The sequence below is a fragment of the Agelaius phoeniceus genome, chromosome 3 (genome assembly GCF_051311805.1).
Source record: "Agelaius phoeniceus isolate bAgePho1 chromosome 3, bAgePho1.hap1, whole genome shotgun sequence".
In the NCBI taxonomy this organism is placed as follows: Eukaryota; Metazoa; Chordata; class Aves; order Passeriformes; family Icteridae; genus Agelaius; species Agelaius phoeniceus.
Genome location: NC_135267.1, coordinates 24,009,004 through 24,029,425, shown reverse-complemented (window position 1 = coordinate 24,029,425; position 20,422 = coordinate 24,009,004). Strand labels below are relative to the sequence as shown.

The following is a 20,422-nucleotide window of genomic DNA, read 5'->3' as shown; positions in this document are numbered from 1 at the left end:
AGAAGAAAAAATATGTTAATAAGCAAATGACAAGCTCGCAAAAACAAAGCAAAATTGTTTTAGCAGTATACCTTAGCAAAACAACATAATTCTCCATGAAGCATTATGCAGTCTTATCTGCTTTTATTTTCACAAGAAACAGAATTAGTAAATTCTAAACTAAAATTATGCAATACATGCAAACACCTTCAAAACTTTTTGGTATGCTTTCAGCCAGCCCCGCATCATCCATAAAAATGTTTAATTTCTTGATTAAGCATCAAGCCATATTCTTATGTTCTACTAAGACTCAGTAAGATGTAACAAAATGCTCTGCATTAAAATACTTGCATATCATTTTAATGTAAAAACAATACAACTTTAAACAGTACTTGGGGCACACAAACTGGAATTAGGAAAATACCACACAAATGCAAATATAAGCCATAGTTATTCCAACAGTTTTTTCAGTTACCCTCAAAAATTTCTACTATGATTTCAACATTGCATGTAAACAGCAAGCAAAGAAATTAAGAAACTTCCTACAGGCTTCTTGTGTACATACCATCAGCACAGCTGAACTTCTGCATGAACTGCTTTTCATTTTCTTCTTCAGGGTGATTGGGAGATTTAGTCCAGTAACATTCAGCCTGTACTCTCTGAACTGAAACTCGCTGAGTTTTTGGATGGAGAAGCAGTAAGAGCAAAGGTTCAAGAACCCTTGCAATATCATGTCTTTGAAGCACTTGATTTAACCAGGCTTGTCCCACTGACCAAGTAGAACCATCCAAGCTATTGAGGCTGTCCAGCATGATAAACAAAGATCTAGAATGGAAAGAAGAAACAATCCAGTGGATATCGTCCACTACTCACAGAGTAATCCCACTTCAATCTCATACATGACAAATTTAATGTTGGTACATACTCCAGTCTCTTCTCCATACAAAGCAGTATTTTCTTTGAAATCAAAACTTTGAACTTGCTCTTTATATTTTAGTCTAGTCCAATGAAGGAATGGGCAGGAAGAGCTAGTAACAAAGTCACTTTTAACAGTTGCTCTAATAGTAGCAATATCAAGTATTTGTACAGCTATTAGCATAACAAGCCTTGGTTGTCTTGTAAGTGGTATGCCATTAAAAAATATACAATTTTAAAAGCCAATTCACAAACATATATGGAAAATAAAACATTCTTGTCTTCAAGAATAGAGAGGAGAAATATACTTGACAATTCAGCAGTTCCTACAACTATTAGTTTCTTAACAGTTTGAGCCTTGAGAATCCTTTTCGGACAAGGAAAAACAATATATATAGTGGACTCTGAATTTTACCTCCTGTTTTACATTCCCCAGTAGTATATAAGCTTTTAGCTGTATGCACAGAATTTATCACCATTTATGCAATGAGTGACAGCATAAGATAAAGAAATAACCTTTTTACTCTACACTTTACAGCTAAGTATGCAATACAAAATCTAAATAAACACTTTTCCACAACATTTGCGCTAGCTGAGGAAGACACAAGCACTTCAGAGTCCAGATCTTCAGTCTTTTCTAAGAAGGTAGTCCAATACCAGAACACAAAACAGAAATCCTCTGCTGCTTGCCATAAATGACCTCTTACACAAAACACAGATTAAACAGAAGAACTCATGTTTTAGCACCTGCTTGCTATTTGGTTTTTAAGTTTTTTTTAGTTTTACTGTTACTTTCTACATAATATAATTCAATCCTGGGTTGATTTCTCTCTCCTGCTCCTACATTAAAACACAGCAAGAACTCAGATATTAAACTCAATATACAGCACAGTGATGGTCAATGAATATTGTCACTGTTCGTTCCCCACACTCTTTATAGCTCCCAGGAAAAATTTACAGCTTACATAATCATCACTGTGAAAACAATTTTGTCTAACACAAATTCTTGTCCACAAATTCATTTTTTGTCCTTCTTCCTTCCTCTCATATCTACACTGTAGTTCTTCAATTTTTCAACACCCTATGTTGCCCCGTATAATACCGTCAAAGATTTTGGAGTAAAATTATTTCAACTGAATCAGACTTGTAATCACCAACCTGTCAAAGGTGCGGCCAAAGGAAGAAGATTTGTTAATATGAAGATCTCGTGTGAGATGCCATAGCACTGCAAACTTGGCATGAGCTTCCATTCTTACTTTCTGTGAACCAAACCATAAGTTAGATCTGTCAGAATGTAAAACTTCTGATAAAACTGGAAAAAGAAAGTCATACAGCATCCTAAATGATATAAGATATAATGAAATTTACTTCTTTGATTATGTACTATTTTTTAATCTTAAAAGCAGTAGAAGCCAACAATAGGTGCCTATGAGCAATTGAGTACCATGAAAGGATTCTCTCCTATCTCCATCTTGCCTTAAAGTTTAGCCTGTCTCTTTCTATTCAACTTATTTTCATGCCATTACTGCCATACTAGAAAGAAACAGAATAATTTTCTAGCTAGATATGTAGATTGAGCTCTTCCCTAACATGTAAATTTAACTCTGGAACAAATTGGACCAATAGGACATGCTTACTGCCCAAAGGATTCATAATGACTAATACAGTCATAGCACTAATATGCAGAATATCATAGAATATCTTGAGTTAGGAGGGACCTACAAGGATCACTGAAGTCCAGCTCAGGATATTTAATGGTAAAAATGGTGTAAAGTAAGAATTGTTCTGTTTATCTCCTTACTGAGGCTGATCCAGGCAAAGAGTTATTCCAGCAAGGCTGCAAACAACAGCAAATGTCGTAATATGACTTGAACACACGTATAAAAACAGCTTCACCCAAAAAGACAAGGAAGCTAGTAAGCCATAGTAAGAGTTAACAAAGCACAGCAATCAGGACAACACCAAATAAATAATCAAAATTACTTCGAGTATTCTAAGGGCTTAAACTAAATTACTAAATAAGCAAAGACACGACGACAAAGATTTTCACTTGTTTGTTGTTAGAATATATGGTTATAGGACATGAACTGTAGGTATTTGTACCTTTAACCAAAGTGAGACAAAACTAAAAACTGTTAAAACAACTTTTTTTTTAACAATCTGACGTACTTCCAGACTTAGTTTACATCATACAACTTAAGAAGCTTTGCAACAGCTTCTTATCTATCCAATACCTGCCACAATAACGGAAACTTTAGGTAAAAGCTATGAAAATGACGAAAAAAACCAAACAGTTCATGTTAAACAAACTAAAAATAGAACAACCTCTCCACACCAAAAACAAAAACCAAAAGAGATAGCATCACTTGTATTTAGAAAAATATGTTTCTCACAGGAAAATAATCCACAAGACTACTGCAAAATGCATACAGTTACACAAAATAATACACTGAGTTATTGAATAGAGTGAAAATACCAATTCCCAAACACATAGAGATAACTCCATGTAAGCCGTTGCAATCCATGCTGTGAAGATGTAAGAAATTACTGCTTTCTCCAGAAGGTAGGCAGAAATAACCAAGTTCTACATCCACAGTCACAGCAGTTTACAGAGCAGCCTAAGTGACACTAAAAATCATCACCAATTTCAACAATATGGCAAGCTGTGAACTGCACTGATTGACAGACGGGCTCACATTCACTCTTCTTGACCTGGTAACTCTGGTAGAATGGCAAAAAGGAAAGCACTCCTGAAGTCACACAACCATGAGTTGCCAGAATGTGTAAGCAAGTACTTCCCTTCTATTCATACTGTTGCAGCTGTGAAAATTGCGCATATACTTGAAATTTAAAGCACTACACAGGTCTCAAGTTGAATGTCAAATTGACAGCCTCTATGTGAAACAAATTTCTAGGTGAGGAAAAAAAAATAAGTACCTGTCATGATAAGAACTCCTACTAACAACAGCAAAAACTAAGCACATGCTTTAAGTATTGGGAAGCATCACATGACTTTGATAAGAAAGTCTCCTGCATAAGCCTGTTGCTGAATGGTGAAAAACCTCTGTTGCCTAGCATGAAACTAGAGACTCATCACAGACCTAAAATAACATGTGAAACAATGTAAGGCAATATTTCTTTCAATATTGAAGTTATTCATACCCTCCTCTGAGGGGTCCTTCATCTAAATATATTTCTGTATATATTTTACTCATCTTTAAGTAAATACATGAGCAACTTGCCTTGTCTCTGTGAGTCAGCTGTTGACTAATAACATCTTCACAAATGCTGGAAGATGGGACGAGGTTGTGCAGCTGGTAGAAAAGCTCCACACTCTTCTGATGATGCTGAGGAGTTCCATCACCCAGCTGGTCCCAAAGAGTTAAAGCTATATGCTTTGTACACGAAAAGAAAAGTTGCAAGACACAAGTGAATGACTATCATGCTTTGTTCTGCTCCATGCAACAATGGGAGACATCACATCTGATGACACCCTGTGACCAAGAGGCAATCTGTAAAATGGTTCCTCTTGTATGAAGAGAAGGAAGTGTTCAGAAAACTGCAATAACTTACTACAAAAACAACTCCTGTTAAGGAGTCAGTACAGAAATAAATTTTCATTGAAATATAATTAACTACATAATATACGCTGCTGCTGATTAACTTTTTCAAAAGATTTCTTACATGAATTACACAAATGCAAAAATTGTTTACATAGTCCTACACTATGCACATCTCAGTTTTATACCTTTGCTGATTAATGCTGCTATTCAATCAGGTTTTGTTTATATCTTTAAAATATTCAATTAAACAAGGAATGTCACACAAGTGGTCAGTAAGAGAAGTGTCACACAAGTGGTCAGTAAGGTCAGCAGGAAAAAACTTACTGTGTATTTCATTTAGATTCTAACACAGGTTACAAATGTTATCAAAATATTCAGCAAGAAAATTTGGTTTAGCACATCAAGGATGGTAAAGGGGTCAAGACTTATTCCTCACCAGACAGAAAAAGTCTAAAGGAAACAGCAATGAGATACTGCATCTAACCTTGAAGAAGTCTGTCTTTTCAGCCATATATCTCAGATTGCCTTGAGTAAGAGGAGGCCTGATGACGACAGCCACTCTTCCCTGGTTAGGACTAAGAGGCTGAGCAGTTTCCACACTGTTCAGATTTTCTCCAGTGACAAGAGCAACAGATTGAGTCAATCCAACCAAGTCCATCACGAGGGAAATAGTAACACCCTGAACACTGAAATTGCTTGCCTGCTTGCAAGCATTCATTAAAGTCTGCAGCCACAGCGGAGGCTGTACTTGTTCACAGTCTGAAACAAAAAGCACAGATTATGCATTTATTTAACAATCTAAATATTATGGAATTTTCCTCTTGTATTCTATCATTATATGTGCAATTGTCCCTTCATATTTTAACCTGTCCATTTAGGAAAATGCAAGAGGAAGATACTTCCTGATGTATCTTAAAAATAATCCAATGCAATACTGTATCACTTCAAACATTTAGTAATCAAAAATTAATAGAAAAATTTTAACAAGTAAGAGAAAAATTTTATGGAAATGCATTCAGATGATTTCCAGCTTCAGAAAAAACTGGACTTTTAGTAGTTAGCACATCCTTTCATTCACTTTTCTTCTTCACAAAATTCTTCACCAGCAATCAGGAACCTGCAAAGGTTAATCCTCTTAACACCCTAGATAGTAGTCTGAAATAATTCTGTAATATATTTTATAGAGCCTAGGATAATATATTACACATATGCAGACTAATTTTAAATTGACAAAAATAGATTTGCCTGGCAACATTTTAAAAATAGAAATCTGTATTGGAGAAAAATTGATGGTTTGGTTCAGAGCAATGATCCATTAGACCATCCTCTGTTTTCACTGTAGTTGGTTGCTTCCCCCTTTTTATTGTCCTCTCACTTTATCAAGCCATAGTCTGGGTTGATACTGGAAGTGTCTTTCTCCAAAGTTCACAGTCAACTCTCCAAGTGAATATTGCATCCTTTTATTTTACAGATACCAAACTAACTTCTCTTAAAACTTCAAAAGGACTCTATTGATCATGTTCCTAAAAAGGCAAATACAACCAGAACCAGACACAAGTGAAGAAGTGTTATTTAATAGGCACAAATACAGCCCCCTTTTAGAATTAAGAGAAGAATGATGCAATTTCTAATTTATACCCACAGCTCCACTGGAGTCTAAATATACCTAACAATTCCATATTGTATTTTAAAGTGTACAGATATAACCATTGTTTTCAGCTTCACTCAATTCCCTTTTCAATTTCTTCAATTAAAGATAGCTGAGAAATTAGGCATACAGCAGAACTAAAGGACAATTATATTAAATATCAGATTAACTCGTCTCCTTCAAAAAAACAGACTGACCAGTGATTAAGAGCTATAGGATCATAACATTCCAAATTTAGGAACCCTTCAACAAACACAGCCTCTTCTGCAGTACAAAAGCCTCATATCAATAGATATGATAGTGTGAGAATTATGGAAACTACCTTCTTCCATTCTCTGTTCCAGTGCAATTCTCTGTTATGGGAAATAGGCCCAGCACTATTCTCATCTGACCTGACATTCTATACAACAGATGTTTACATTTGAAACAAAATCCTTCCTGTTGGTTTTACCTACCTACAATTGATGCTTATTCCTCAAAGTTACATTGTTTAATAGACTGCAAATGATAACTCACCAATAGGAACGTTCAGATGATGAACAAGAAACACAAATCCAAGACATTTACCAAAAGTGAAAGGGATTCCTAGAAGCACTGCCCTCATACAAGGCACACAGTACTCAAGCTCTGCAGGCTCTCTGCTCTACAGTGCACAAGGCAGTAAAAAGCAAGTGTTATGTGCACCAAAAAGTAATGAGCAAACAGCTGACATTTTAGTATTTGGACACAACATTCATTTGTAGGCTGTTTGGGAGAAATAAATAAATAAATGTCTAGCATTTTCAGGGTCATGCTATAAAAGCACAAATATTCTGAGATAGATATTTTATAAAAGGTACCAGATCTTTGGCACTGTCATGCTCATAATTAATAAACAGCTATAACCAAATTGCCTTCAACTGACAAACATTTTATATGTTTGGATGTTACAAAGTCAAATATACATTCTGCTCCTGCCTATAATGAAGACATAAACAACACATCTTAAAGACCAGAGAAACAGAAGCAGTCATGTTAAATTAGATGCTTGCTTCTAAAACCAAAAACACTATCCAACTCCAAGCACTGATCACCACTTAGCCTTGCTTTAAAAATTGTAAATAAGAACAAAAAGCTGCAACTAGGAAGTTTCCTAGAAAAAAATAAAACCAGAGACGACTGCGACAGTAGACAAAATTAGTGTTACTATTTCCTGCATGTTCCAAGCATATCCACCATGAAAACATTCTAAGAAGTAACTCTCAGATTGCAGATCAGAAGTGGATCCAAAATTGGAACTGTAAATTGAAGACTCAACAAACTGTAAAAAGGATTGTTCATCCTAAAATGTCACAATTTACAGTAATCCATAACTGTCAGTGTTTTAATCACGTCTGTACTGAATAGTTTCATACATCTGTGAACACATCCATATCTCACCAAAACTCACCACTTTTATTTTGTTTCTTAATGCAATTATAGAAGAATTTTTTGCAAGAACGGTGCCTTTCATAGGAGCAATGTAGTATTAATTAAATTTCTTAGCTGGTATGATTTTTATTGGTCAGTAGCTTACAATTTCCATGTATTGCCGAAGTGAACAATGTGCACATCAATCCAAAGCTGATAAAAGGAAGCTAAAAACATTTGATGTGAGCTGTGGCTATTGCAATATGACAAAGAAACATTGTGGATCCATTCAGTAAAGAGGAAGACTCAACAATATAGATTCTACTCTCAGGCTTCAGTTTGCATAATTTATATTTTCCACCCCAATATTAATTACTGTCCAATTCCATGCCAGCAATATTCTTAAAAATCTATGAGAAAATAATTTATTTTCCAAACATAAACTAGTTGACATAGAAGAAAATCGATTACTGAGAGGAACAGAAAACAATAACACACACAAAACACGACACTATTACATTAAATTTTTTTGGCAGAAATTTAAAAAATATTATTTAAAAAACAAAGCACAAATGAGAGTGCAGCTTACCAACTTCAGGCTTCCCAGGATGTAACTCTGAAGTGCGGTTTCCTTCAGCAATGTAAACGGGAAAGCTCGAACATTCAAGGTAGAGCTGACAAGCAGCAATAAAGGCAGGCAGGTATTCTTTTGGTGTTTTCTTCTTGGCTGTTTTCTTCACCTTAGCATCATCTTGTGATTCTCTGTCCCATTTTGTGCTCTGTCCTTGCGCTCTAGTGGGGTCTACCGGAAGCTCTGCCCCTAAGGGCTGAGACAAGGAATTACTCTGAATGATATAGAGGTTGATGAATCTGGTTAAAAACTGTTGGACATATTCCAAACAGCACTGCATTGCAGTCTTTTGGATTGTTTTCCCACTACGAGTTGCTGTCCCTTGTGTCATTATGGAAGGAGGCTGTACAATGGTCTCCTCAGAACCCACGGTTGATGCTGTCTCAGTCTCTGAGGATGTGCTACCAACAATAGGGATGCCAGGTGCACTGTGACCTTCATTCAGTGCTCTGTCAATGTCATCGGTTGTATCTGCCTGGTATTGTACAAACTCAGTGAATCCACTTTCTGATGATCGACTGCTTGGAGGATTTTCACCATCTTCAAACACATCATTAGGATTTTCAAGTGACACTGATGGCACCTGAGCAATATAAAAGTTTAATGACTGCTGAAAATAGGTTATTTAGGTCTTAGCAAAACAATATTTATTAGTATCTTCATTTGAAAGCAGCAATTTTATTCCAGAGTTTTAAATGTATTCATATATTTCATGCAAAATGATACTGTAAGCCTGCCAGACTAAGCTAACATTAAAAGAAAACTGTTTATCAAGAAAAATATTTAAATATTATTGGTTTTAACATTTTCTTCATATCATAACTATGTCTAGTCTATGATGAAAGAGTGCTGAAATATATAGGCGTATTATTAATTTATACAGCATCATAAACCATCAAATACAAAGTTATAATTACAAAAAGATATAAACTTCTCATTTAAAAACTACTAATCATTTGCAACTACAAAGAAAATAAATCATCTCCTCAAAATAAGAAAGAGAGATTGCTGCAACAATAACAGTTCTTCATGACTTATATGTCTTAATTTCTTATAATTCAGAATATGCATAAATAGATGAATGGCTTTTACTCAGAAAAAGCAACCACAGTGGCTTTTTGCACTGCTCTAGCACTCTACAGTCAGAGTAACTGGTAGTATAGTGTCTGTTTCCTGGTGAGAATGTGAGGTAGGGAAACAACTGGAATAGAAATGCATCAGTCAGTGGCCCTAAATGCAGGTGCCCACTTACTTCCAATCCTGCATTTTACCAGTGATGGCAGATGTTGCCTAAGACCTAAGGCCCAGTTGTTTTGACTCTAATCACTACCTGTGTTAAATACAGAACTTGAACCTTATGTAATAATATGAAAAACTTTTCATGAGTAAATAAAAACAGTGACATTATTATTTACAGTGAATAATGTCTTGCTTTACCAGAGATGGAATAAGAATGGAAATTTGAGATATTACTGCAGAAAATGGTTAAAGTAATGTACTAGAAAGCTGGAAGAGACTATGTCTCTATTGTATTTTACAAAATACAATCTAAAAGTCATTAGAAGCATGGCAAATCATTTCACTATCTCTTAAGAGAAACCATGGCCATGTATGAGACAGATGTAATTGGAAGTAGAAGGCCACTGAAGGTTCTAAGAGCAGTATCACTCAATTAAAGCAGGCTTTATTAAAACAAACAAAAAAAAGGGAACAAAAAAAAAAAAACAAAAACCCAAAAGAACAAAACAAGACAGGTATCAATTAGCTAGAGAGAATAAGGATAGGATCCTGAATAAAGGATGCTGGAGTCCTAATTGACTATGGGAATGTGAGGTAGCAGTGGACTCCTTTGGTGAAGTACTGTCACTAAATCAAGGGAAGTAATTAGTCCCCTCTAAGCAGTTTTAGGTCCACAACCAGAATATTGTATCCAATTTTATTCTCATTAGTACAAAGGAAACTCTGATATACTGAGTATGCCCAATGCAAAATCACCACAGGTCGTGCTCCTGAAGTAGAAGGAATGCTCAGAGAGTGGATTTACTTAGTTTAAAAGAATGCTAAAAGCTGTGTGAAGATGGCTCTATTGCTCTCTGTGAGTTCCCATTAGGCAGCTGAAAAGATTTAGATATGTTTAGAAATCCACAGTGAAAGAACACAAGCAACCAACACAAGCAGTAGCAATGGAAATTCTGATTAAATAACAGTGCAAACAAACAAGCTGTACAGAGAAGTCACGGTAACTTCATCCTTGGAAATACTCAAAATTAAGACAAATATCATCCTGAGTGACATGACCTAGCTTTAAAGTAAAATCTAACTTTGAAATCAGCCCTGCTTTTAGCAGTGCCCTGCAACTGTCACTTCCAACCTAATTTATTCTATGATGTTCCTTAAGTTTTTTCAGCTGGAAAACAAGGATTTCAGGGCATGTCACTTAACATAGCCATGGCTGCATAGAACAAAGTGGACCAAGATAAAAGAGAAATAGCTGCTGGCTGGTTTATTTTATTTCTTTAATAAATTATTCTAAGAACTTAACAGTGACAGTTAAATACATGATGGGTATTAAACCAATGCACATAAATTAGGTGAGAGGAGAATTTACATATGCCTGATATGTAATCAAAATGGTGAATTCTTTTCAGTCCAGTTATTTTACTTCATGATACTCTTGAAGTGCTTTACAAACTTTAGTTGATTAGTTGTTTCTTAGGCCCTGATTCTGAAGTGATTTATACATTTATAATACTATATCTGGGTAAAAAACCCTAAGATTCAAGAAATTTTACCACAATTATGATTTATTTTGATTACCCAGGTTTCACATATAATCAAAGACTTGTAGGGTGTTCAACACAGGCTGTACAAAACCCATTTCTTTTTTCCACATAAGAAGCAATTTTGCAAGATGATGCAAAACCTAATCAGTTACCTTTTTATTTTCCCATTCTTTGATGGAGCTGCTCTGTCCAGTAGGAAGCTGCAGGATACCATCTGTACCAGCAGAGAGTAATGGAGGCTGAACCTTACTAAGGATCTTTGAGCAGAGTCTGAGAGAATCAGTAAGCTCAGACAAGTGCAAAGTATGAAGATGGCTTGTCAATGCAGAAATCATCCTGAGCAACAGCTGAGGCAAGTGTTCAGTCTGTATTTCAATGTAAGTCTCCTAGTAATAGGAGTAGCAAAGTAATAATAAAAACTTGTTAATTGTCACACCAAATTCCATCCTGAAATTTATTTTCTATAACAGAGCTACCTATCATTTGCTTAACTCTGTTCTAAACATACTGAATACAGAAAAAGGAAAATTAATATCTTAACATCCAAGAATAAGAAATACATGCTTTACTAAAAAATATTTATAAAATTAACTTTTAAGTTGGGTAACAAACAAATAGAAATATATTTAGCTCTTTTTCAAACTAGCACATATTGTTCATTATACAACAAATACATTTAAAACATCATAAGAAGGCTGAAGAATGCTACTATTACTTTATTAATCTTAAGATAAAAGTTTAAGAATGAAACATAAACAAGTAAAGAGCTAAAGGAAGAACAGGCTGATTGCCATACCTGACACAGCACTCTCATACTTCTAGTAGGCTTTGAAATGAGAAAGCAAAGAATTGAGGAAAGACAGCTATAGAAAAAACAGTTCCAACAGTCTTTGCTACATTAAGCAATGACAACAGAAAAAGAAGCTACATCTTATCATGACATTTAAAAGATCCTTAAAAGAAAGCTGCACATTTAAACTAGCATATCAAACTACATAAGACTAGGCCTGCAATGAATACACAGAAAATAAAATGAGGACAGACTAAAATTTTCAGGTATAAGCATCATAAACCCATTTGAGTTATGTCTAACCAGTCTATCAAGAATCATACAATGAACCAAAAACTTATTTTAATGTCAATTTATGTCAATATATTTTCAAGAAAAGCAATTAATAAAGTATATACAGTATTTCTGCAGACCATAAATATACAGAATCCCAATGTTAGTAATGGATAAAGGAATTCTTACCAAAGAAACAATATCCAACAAAAAATCCACTAACAAGCAGAAATTTGTCAGAGGTAACTCAGGTTGCTCACTATCACCTCCAGGCCCAGTTTGAAGTCTGGCATGTAAAGTCCTCCTGCAAAATTCAAATAGAGTTTCACAATATTTTTCCTTCCCCTTACATTGACCATATTTCTGTAACTTAATGCAAAGCTGTATATATTGGGGGATAATCACTATAAAACAATAAGCAATTTCTCATTTTACTGTTAAGTACCTTATTTGGCCCCACGCCATCCTTTCAGAAAAAGCAGTAACCAATCATTTGGTGTAAAACAAACAGTCTTCATTTGTAAAATAAGGAAATTCACGCTACAGAAAATTGAGCATGGAAGACAAAAACTTAAATAATACAGCAAATGATGCAGAAAAAATCCAAACAAAAAAATTCTCCAGATTTCATTTATTTATGATGCAATTTTGTATACATGTTGACAGTAACACTACTTATATGAAGTGAAATACTCACCTGCATGTTACCTGACTGTAGATGACTATGTTAGCAATTCAGCCCAACACACAAAAATCAAGTCACAGACATCTAGATCAACCTCTCACACTGAGCAGGACTGCTAAAAACACTAGATAAATTTGTCCACAGTTTTGTCTAGCAGAGTTCTGGAAATCTCATAAGAAAGTTCCACAGCCTTCCTGGCTTCCACTGTTCCACCTCTTCCACTGCTGCACATGTCCTTAGCAAAGCTTTTCTCAAAGTCCAACCTGACCACTTGAGTGAGCACTTGTTGCTGTCCTTTGTTTTCCATCAGCTGTTATAAAAAGTATAGCTGTATGAACTTTGCAAATGCCTTTCAGGAAGTCATAAGGTGCCATTCAATTTCCTTCTTTGCCAGGCTAAACCAAACTCACCTACCTCAACCTTCAATGCAGTGTCCTATAACTGACCAGCTTAGCAGTTTCTCTACCAGAGTCTCTTCAGTTTCTCAACACTTCTCCTCAGGTGGCATGTCCAAAGCTGGACACAATATTCCACGTCTGTCCTTAGAAACACTAAGTGAAAGGAAAAATAACTTCCTTTCACCTGCTGCCCATGGTCCTCACAATGTAGCCCAAGACACACACACAGTTAGCACACTGTTGGCTCATAGACAAATTCATGTCCAAGTATCTTAATATTTTATCAAGGAATTCCATAAGCAATGGAAAAAAAAATTCTACTAATTTCATTTGACATCTCTACATCATCTATCCCTTGCCACAGCAAAAACCTCTGTTCTTCTGTGGTCCCTTCATTCCCTTCCCTCCTATATTCCCTCCTAATATTTTCACCTTTCCCTGATGTATGGTTTGCTATTTTCTCCTGTAGCCCTGCTTGTCATGCACAGAATCCCCACCCTTCTTTTTCCCTAAAAGAGCAGTACAAATGATGACACATCAAGTGTCTGGCAAATCTGTCAATTTTACCAAAAGTGATTTGTACAATGAGTAATCCTGTACTGGCCAGACAGAACAAGAACTAGCTTTGAGGTCACTCTGGGGTCTCTCCTTCAGCAGAGGGGCTAATTCTGTCTCTTGATTTAACCCAGACACTGAGTTTATGAGAACTCATGTTGCTAAGACCCATAATCACTTCTGATGAAAATTGGCCAAAATGTTGAAATTATAGGGATGGGAGGAAAAAAATACTTACAGGCTTAATGATCTCATGAGACTGACTTCTTTGAAGAAAAAAGTATACAAAACAAAAATTAACTTCAACTTCACCCACACAGAGATTAAATATTATCACATACCTACAACACTCTTCAAACCAACGAGCAATGTAATCCCACATATAATAAGGCTCAAAGGAATTGAAAAGAAGATTGGCAGTTTTAATCAATTCTGCTGTTTTCTTGTTTTCTCTCAGTTTGCTGAAAGAAAATAGAAAGAACATTTCATATTTTTATACTTATTTTTCAAGTTATATAACTACACATCGCTGTGAGTTTACCCACTGTCAAGTAACACTACAAATGATCCTCCTCCCATCCCTACAAGTAGCTGCTGCTCAAGGGCTCAGGATATTGGCAGGCTGCTCATACCGATGTCTTTTCACAGTTGCTAGGTTTCTCCTCTTTCTTTAATATTTATCTTTTAAACACAGTTTTAGTATATCTGCTTTTACCATAATTGTTCTTACAGTTGTTTCCTACCCTCTCCAGCTTTGAACACCCCTGTCCTCTCCAAATTTCAAAATATTAAATAAAAATCTTCAAACTCTAAATCCCACTCCCCGGCTCTCTTGTAGCAGTCCTAATTTTTCTACTACAAGAAAACTCAGTCTATTTTGTTTTTGAAGAACACAGATATAAAGAATATCACAATCAATCAAACAAACATTTTTGTCATGGATAAAGAATAAAAATTATGCTAAATATTAAAAAAAATAAAATAATAAAGCAAATCACTTCACATCTTTGCACTGAACACAAATTGCAATTAATGTCAATAGCTCCTGTACCATGCAGAAAACATGCCACAGTCCTACAGGCTTCACAGTCATGGTTCCAGCAACAAAGATGTATTATTTAATACAAAATACGTTATACTCGTTATTTACCTGCTTAGCTGTGTGTGATCTTTGTTGAAAGATGGTTCTGTCTGAAGCTCCAGTTCTGCTTTGCACTGTGTATATAATGTTCGAAACACTTCAATCAACACATCCTCCAGGATGGCAGGGCCTAGGGAGAAATACCAGCAGTCACACTCTTGAATTATAGCATTGCCAACAGTCCACAGCTGAAAGCTATTGGAATCATTAGCTAGCTTTAGTCATTGAAACCACAACATTTCTTCTGGTTCAATCTCATAAACTACCTGAATGTCAGAAGGTTTGGCTTGTTTGCATTCCAGAAACACTGAGACAACTGTAGTGCCTGGGAGTACACAAAGCACAAGCCCCATGTTCAATGTGTGTACAATGACAGCTGGTGCAAACACACCAGTGCAAAAGCTGTGCAGTCACAGCAGGACACATCATGTTCCAGCCAACGCACCCTTTTTACTAGCCCAGCTCAGTAACATGTAAATGGACTTCATGGATTCTTAATCAGAGGTGCCTTTCAGTCAAAACACTTTGAAATACTCATCCCTAAGCTATCTCATACTGTTAGCATATGGACAACACACTCAAATATCTAAATGCAAATACAAGATAAAATCTTTTGAGCATCATCCTTCTTTTTAATTTGAGACAGTTTTTTTTTTAGCTCAGGATATAGTCTGCTATATCCTTTTTGGAAGTATTTTTGAAAGTGTGCAAATTACAGCACAGAAGCCAACTGCAGCCAGGGCTGCATTGAAAAAATGTGGCCAGCAAGCCAAATGAGGTGATTATGACCTTCTACTCTGCTCTTGTGAAACCCCACCTGGAGTACTGCATCCATCTTTGGGATGCCCAACATAGAAACATGACCTGCTGGACCAAATCCAGAGGAGGACCACAAAGATACCAAGTGGGCTGGAACATCTCTCATGAAGACAGGCTGAGATAATTTGGATTGCTCAGCTTGGAGAAAAGAAGGCTTCAGAGAGACTTCATTGTAGCCTTTCAGTACTTATGAAAAAGAGGGAGAGAGACTTCTTATACAGGCAGATGGGAATAGGACAAGGGGGAACAGTTTTAGACTGAAAGAAGAGAGATTTAGATTGGATACTAGGAAAAAATTCTTTACCCAGAGGGTAATAAGGCATTGGAACAGGCTGCCAGAGAGGCCATGGATGTCCCATCCCTGGTAGTGTTCAAGGCCAGGCTGGATGGGGCTTTGAGCCACTTGGTCTAGTGGGAGGTTTCTCTGCCTGTGGCAGGGGCATTGGAACTGGATGATGTGTAAGGTCCCTTTCAATACAGAACTTTCTATGATTCTATAAACAGCTCCTCCTTTGGATTTGAGCTAAATCTCAATTTTGAAGAAAAAAACCCCAAATTATTTTTAAAGGAATTTAAAAAGTAATCATGCTTGAGATATCATTTTTATGTGCTTCCTAATCTCACTGAGCTGCCTTCAGTAAGAGTATGCTCACGGAATTAAGCAAAAATCCTTTTAGATTATTCTATCTCATTTTGCTGAAAGAATCCTCAAAGCTTTGCTTCTGCATGAAATCTTAACATATACATTGCCTCTGAACATTTAGACTGATCCCTAGAAAACATAAATTACAAGGAAGATGGCAAATTTCTGACAGATATTTTGTTCCTTGTAGTTCTTCTGTCCTGATCAATTATTTTCTTTAATTATTTTATTTTTATGGTTTTATTATCCCACCCTCAAATCTGATAATGGATTTAAAAAACTATTTTGATTTTTTTCATTCACCTTCAAAACTGTATTCCAAAGAAAAAGGCAAGATATCCAAGTCTTAACTGTAAATACGTTTGTCCCATAGTCCTCAGCCCTTATCTGCTAAAGAGGGCATTTAAACACTTTAAATAGGGGAGGGAAAATTGAAAAGAAACACCAAAAAGAAATCCCAACAAACCACCCACAAAACCAAAAAAAGAGATTTGCTTCCTCTGCATAGGTTCTTCTGAAAAAAAATTAACTGTTTCATTGTTAATGTCTATTCTCTCTGTGTGTATATTAAAGAAAGAACAGGTTATTCCCAAAAGAAATAGCTGAGATTTATAATAGTAAAAGTCATTATTTGATGAAAGAAATGAAAAAGATCCAATGTGCACATCTTCCAACATACACTTAGTTCTCTCTATGACTTTGACTTACTGTTTCCTGTGTGGAAAGTAGAAGAAATGGCATTTGGTAAAAGGTAAATCTGATGAACACATTAAATTAAATACAAAACACAGATACAGCTTGGAAGATCTAAGAAATCTGGGTAACCTGACAGTACTAAGCATATAACTTATTCAATTTGATAAAAAAGAGAAAAAATTTCAAAGCAGAATCACATGAAACAAATTAAAAAGAGTAAATGAAAATTACCCAGTTCAGGCTTATCCAGCAAACTGATAAGAATTCGAAAAGGCTTTAAGTCTTGCATTAATGTGCTTTCTTCTCCCTGTCCATTAACTTGCAATATTCCAACCATTGCCTACAAAGAGCAAAAACATATCAGGAAAATAATAAGAAAGATAGAAAGTAATAAAAGCTGCACATAAAGGGAAAATTCTCAGTAGTGGAGACCACTATGTCATCTCACTGCAGCTCAGTCTTCCATTATTAAGTTCTCTCAACTTTGCCTTTGAGAACATTTCTGTGAACAGAACTTGGTAACTTGCATTTATTTAAAATCAAAATAGAGTACTATAGGCAGGTAATTCAATTAATTTCTTAAGAATAAAACAGAATACATGAGCATTAATGAACAAATTATTTGAGAAGATAAAGTAGGTAGATATTAAGGGCTTAATAAAACACCATCCTCCTATGATATACTCATTCATGAGGATGAATACTTTCTTGACTAAATAGCAATGACAACTTTGAAATAAATGGGAAGACTGAGTTTCTATACCAAAGCAGTTTAGGGAATGAGCTGCAGAATTAAAAAAAGCCCCATGAGATGACGACAGATTTTGCTTAGTTTTCTGCCTGGCTGACTTGACTGTCTGAGATAGTTTGTTTCTTTTACAGTTTCAAAAAAAAAGGACAAAGAAGAAAAAAAAAGAGAGATAAAAAATAGCCATGAAAACCAGTTTGGCCTTGCTATCTGCTACAAACCAAGTATTATCAGCAAGTATCTTAAAAGTAAAATCTTCTGTCCTTTCATATGTCTTTAGAAGGCCAGAATTTTCAGTACATTGTATCTATGAATAAGATATGAGTTGACTGGATAAAACAGAACACAAAGAGACTGCTAGAGAATAAGGCATAAAAGAGCAATGCTTTAAAAGTCTTTCAAGAGACAGCAAAAGGTTTTAGAAGCTATATGTCATTTGTATTATGTATAGGCAAGGCATATACAAAATACATTCTGATGTCCATACTCTTCAGACAGAAAAGCTTTATTGACACTGATTAAGTTTGAAAGATGCACAGATTTAAAATGACCTTAACTATTAACCATGCCTAAACGTCGCTGAAAGCTCACCATGGTTTTTTTACATAAGGTACAGGTGAAACTGTATCTCATTCAGGCCTCTCCTTTACATTTGAGTAATTTCTGAATCATCTGCTAAGGAAGGCAGAAGGGTGATAAGCAAACAGTGAGAGAGTGCCAACAAGGTCCTTGCTGCTGGAATACTGGAATTCTGAGGGCTCTTCCTCATCAGTAGAACAGCAGATCTCACAACTTTCAGATAAAATTGAAGGTGCTAGCTCTGTGCTGGGTGTCAGCTTTGAACCGGGATGAGCTGAATATTCTTGTCAGCTACTACTGTTAGAATTGCCACTGCCATTCCCATACACAGCATCACAGCTCTGACTCAGAAAAATCCTGACCTTATCAATTTGCCTTAAAGATAAAATGTCTTCCTGACTTCAATATCAGACTCAGAGAAGTTTAAAAGACATCTGTATTTCGATTACTGTGAGAAAAGCAGCACAATTCTTAGAACCAGTGATCTCAGCTCACATAGGAAGGCTTTAAGGGTAAACTAGTTTAACTGCCAATTTTCTCAACTATTCCTGGCTGCCAACAGAGAGCAGAAGATGCTCCCTTTTCCTAGGGGAGAGAAAGACCCTTTTAACACAGATTTTGAGTGCCATCTGATAACTTTTTTCTGATTCCCAAGACACAGAGGAGTTTCCCATATCTACAGAAGAGAATTCTCCAATTCAGTTTCATGAAAGAACAGGCTCCAGTGTGCTGGGCTCATAATCAAGTAACATCCACGTATGCTTCATTCACTGTGAAAAAGGAGAGGGAGAAATCTAATATTTAGTCTGTTCATTCTGCTATTCTAGAGGTCCTCATTTTTCCACTGAGAATGTTTTGGAAGAATAGGAGACAAATATCACAAAAAGACAAGATTACATTGTCACATTGCATTGGCAAGTCAAAAGATAAAGTTACAGCAACTTTGATCAGGATCTGTTTATAAAAATATATGCCCCAAGAAAACTGTATAAATAAAACTGTATAGCTACCTGGACTAACATCTCCTTAGAGAAGGTGTTGAAATAGTAAGTGGCATGCTCCTCAGGATTGCTGTGCCTTGTACTTCTGGGTCCTACAAGGGCACCATTGTTATCAAAACCTTCAAGCAAACAAAAGGCAAAGCAGATAAATATTTGCAGTTCAATAGAATACACTGCCAATTTCTTTAAACTAGAAATCAACACACTAGCACTGGTAACTTACCAGTATGAAGTCCAAGTCATGTTGGCAAGAAAAAGATGATTTTATAGAGTTTAATAAGGGAAACTAAGTTATATTTTCACACAAGCAATTTGCACACAAATAATTTTTTTATGCAATATTATCAACCAATTACATCTTGTACAATTGAAAAATATCCACAAATGCTGCAAAACCCACAATCCTTAAAATAAAGCCACAAGCTGTCACATAAAAATATTTCCATATTAATGAGAACACAAAATTCAGTGTTTTAAGTATGCAGACAGAGATGATCACCAAAACACAGCAATGTGTTAGAAAGAATATTAGTCACACTACAAAAATATTTTTTTTTAGTTCAAAATTACACTAATGGGGTGGATCTTTGTATTGTAAGTTTCTTTTCTTTTCCCAGTAAGTTTTTAATTGCACAAAAAATAGGCTTAAGGAAGAAAAAAAAATCTATGGTTAAGATAACATGATTTAAGGAGATGTACACAATTTCTATTCATAGAGAATGTTAATAGGTAACCTTTAGCTGTAAAACAACAAGAAGGAATAGCACACACCAGAATTAAATAATGCCATACAGAACAACAGAATTCAGACAGTCTTTCAACATAACTGATCTCCATCTGCAATGTCTTATATTAGGAATAGAATATCATGATAATAGAAAAGCAGCACAACATCCAAAGAAAAAAATGCAAAAATCCAATATTGTCAGAAAGTTTGTCCAAATATATAGCAAATAGATGAAGTAGCTGTTCACAACACAGGACATGGAAGTCACTGTAAAAGTATTCTCCAAAGTTGTATGACTTTCAGTGGAGACTATGTTCATGAAATAGCTGTATAAGAAGATTCTACAACTAAAAAAAGCAGCATGATATTTTAAATATATGAAATACCTTTTTCAATAATAGCAAAAGACATATCCAATCCATCAAATTTAGATGAAACATGATTGCAGTGTTTAATCTA

At 35.5% G+C, this 20,422-nt stretch overlaps 1 protein-coding gene across 1 annotated transcript in view; it reads right to left on the bottom strand.

Annotated features, from left to right (window-relative positions):
• The window catches only part of DOP1A (DOP1 leucine zipper like protein A), a 62,275-nt gene that overhangs the window by 21,285 nt on the left and 20,568 nt on the right, over positions 1-20,422 (bottom strand). Inside the window, exons 8-19 of the mRNA XM_077174876.1 lie at positions 19,246-19,328; positions 17,140-17,248; positions 14,760-14,880; positions 13,951-14,070; positions 12,161-12,275; positions 11,705-11,734; positions 11,061-11,294; positions 8,084-8,708; positions 4,942-5,216; positions 4,137-4,289; positions 2,053-2,153; positions 545-804 (exon numbers count right to left, since the gene is read on the bottom strand). Of these exons, the coding sequence (XP_077030991.1) occupies positions 545-804; positions 2,053-2,153; positions 4,137-4,289; positions 4,942-5,216; positions 8,084-8,708; positions 11,061-11,294; positions 11,705-11,734; positions 12,161-12,275; positions 13,951-14,070; positions 14,760-14,880; positions 17,140-17,248; positions 19,246-19,328 (2,226 nt within the window). The remainder of the gene's footprint in view (positions 1-544; positions 805-2,052; positions 2,154-4,136; positions 4,290-4,941; positions 5,217-8,083; positions 8,709-11,060; positions 11,295-11,704; positions 11,735-12,160; positions 12,276-13,950; positions 14,071-14,759; positions 14,881-17,139; positions 17,249-19,245; positions 19,329-20,422) is intronic.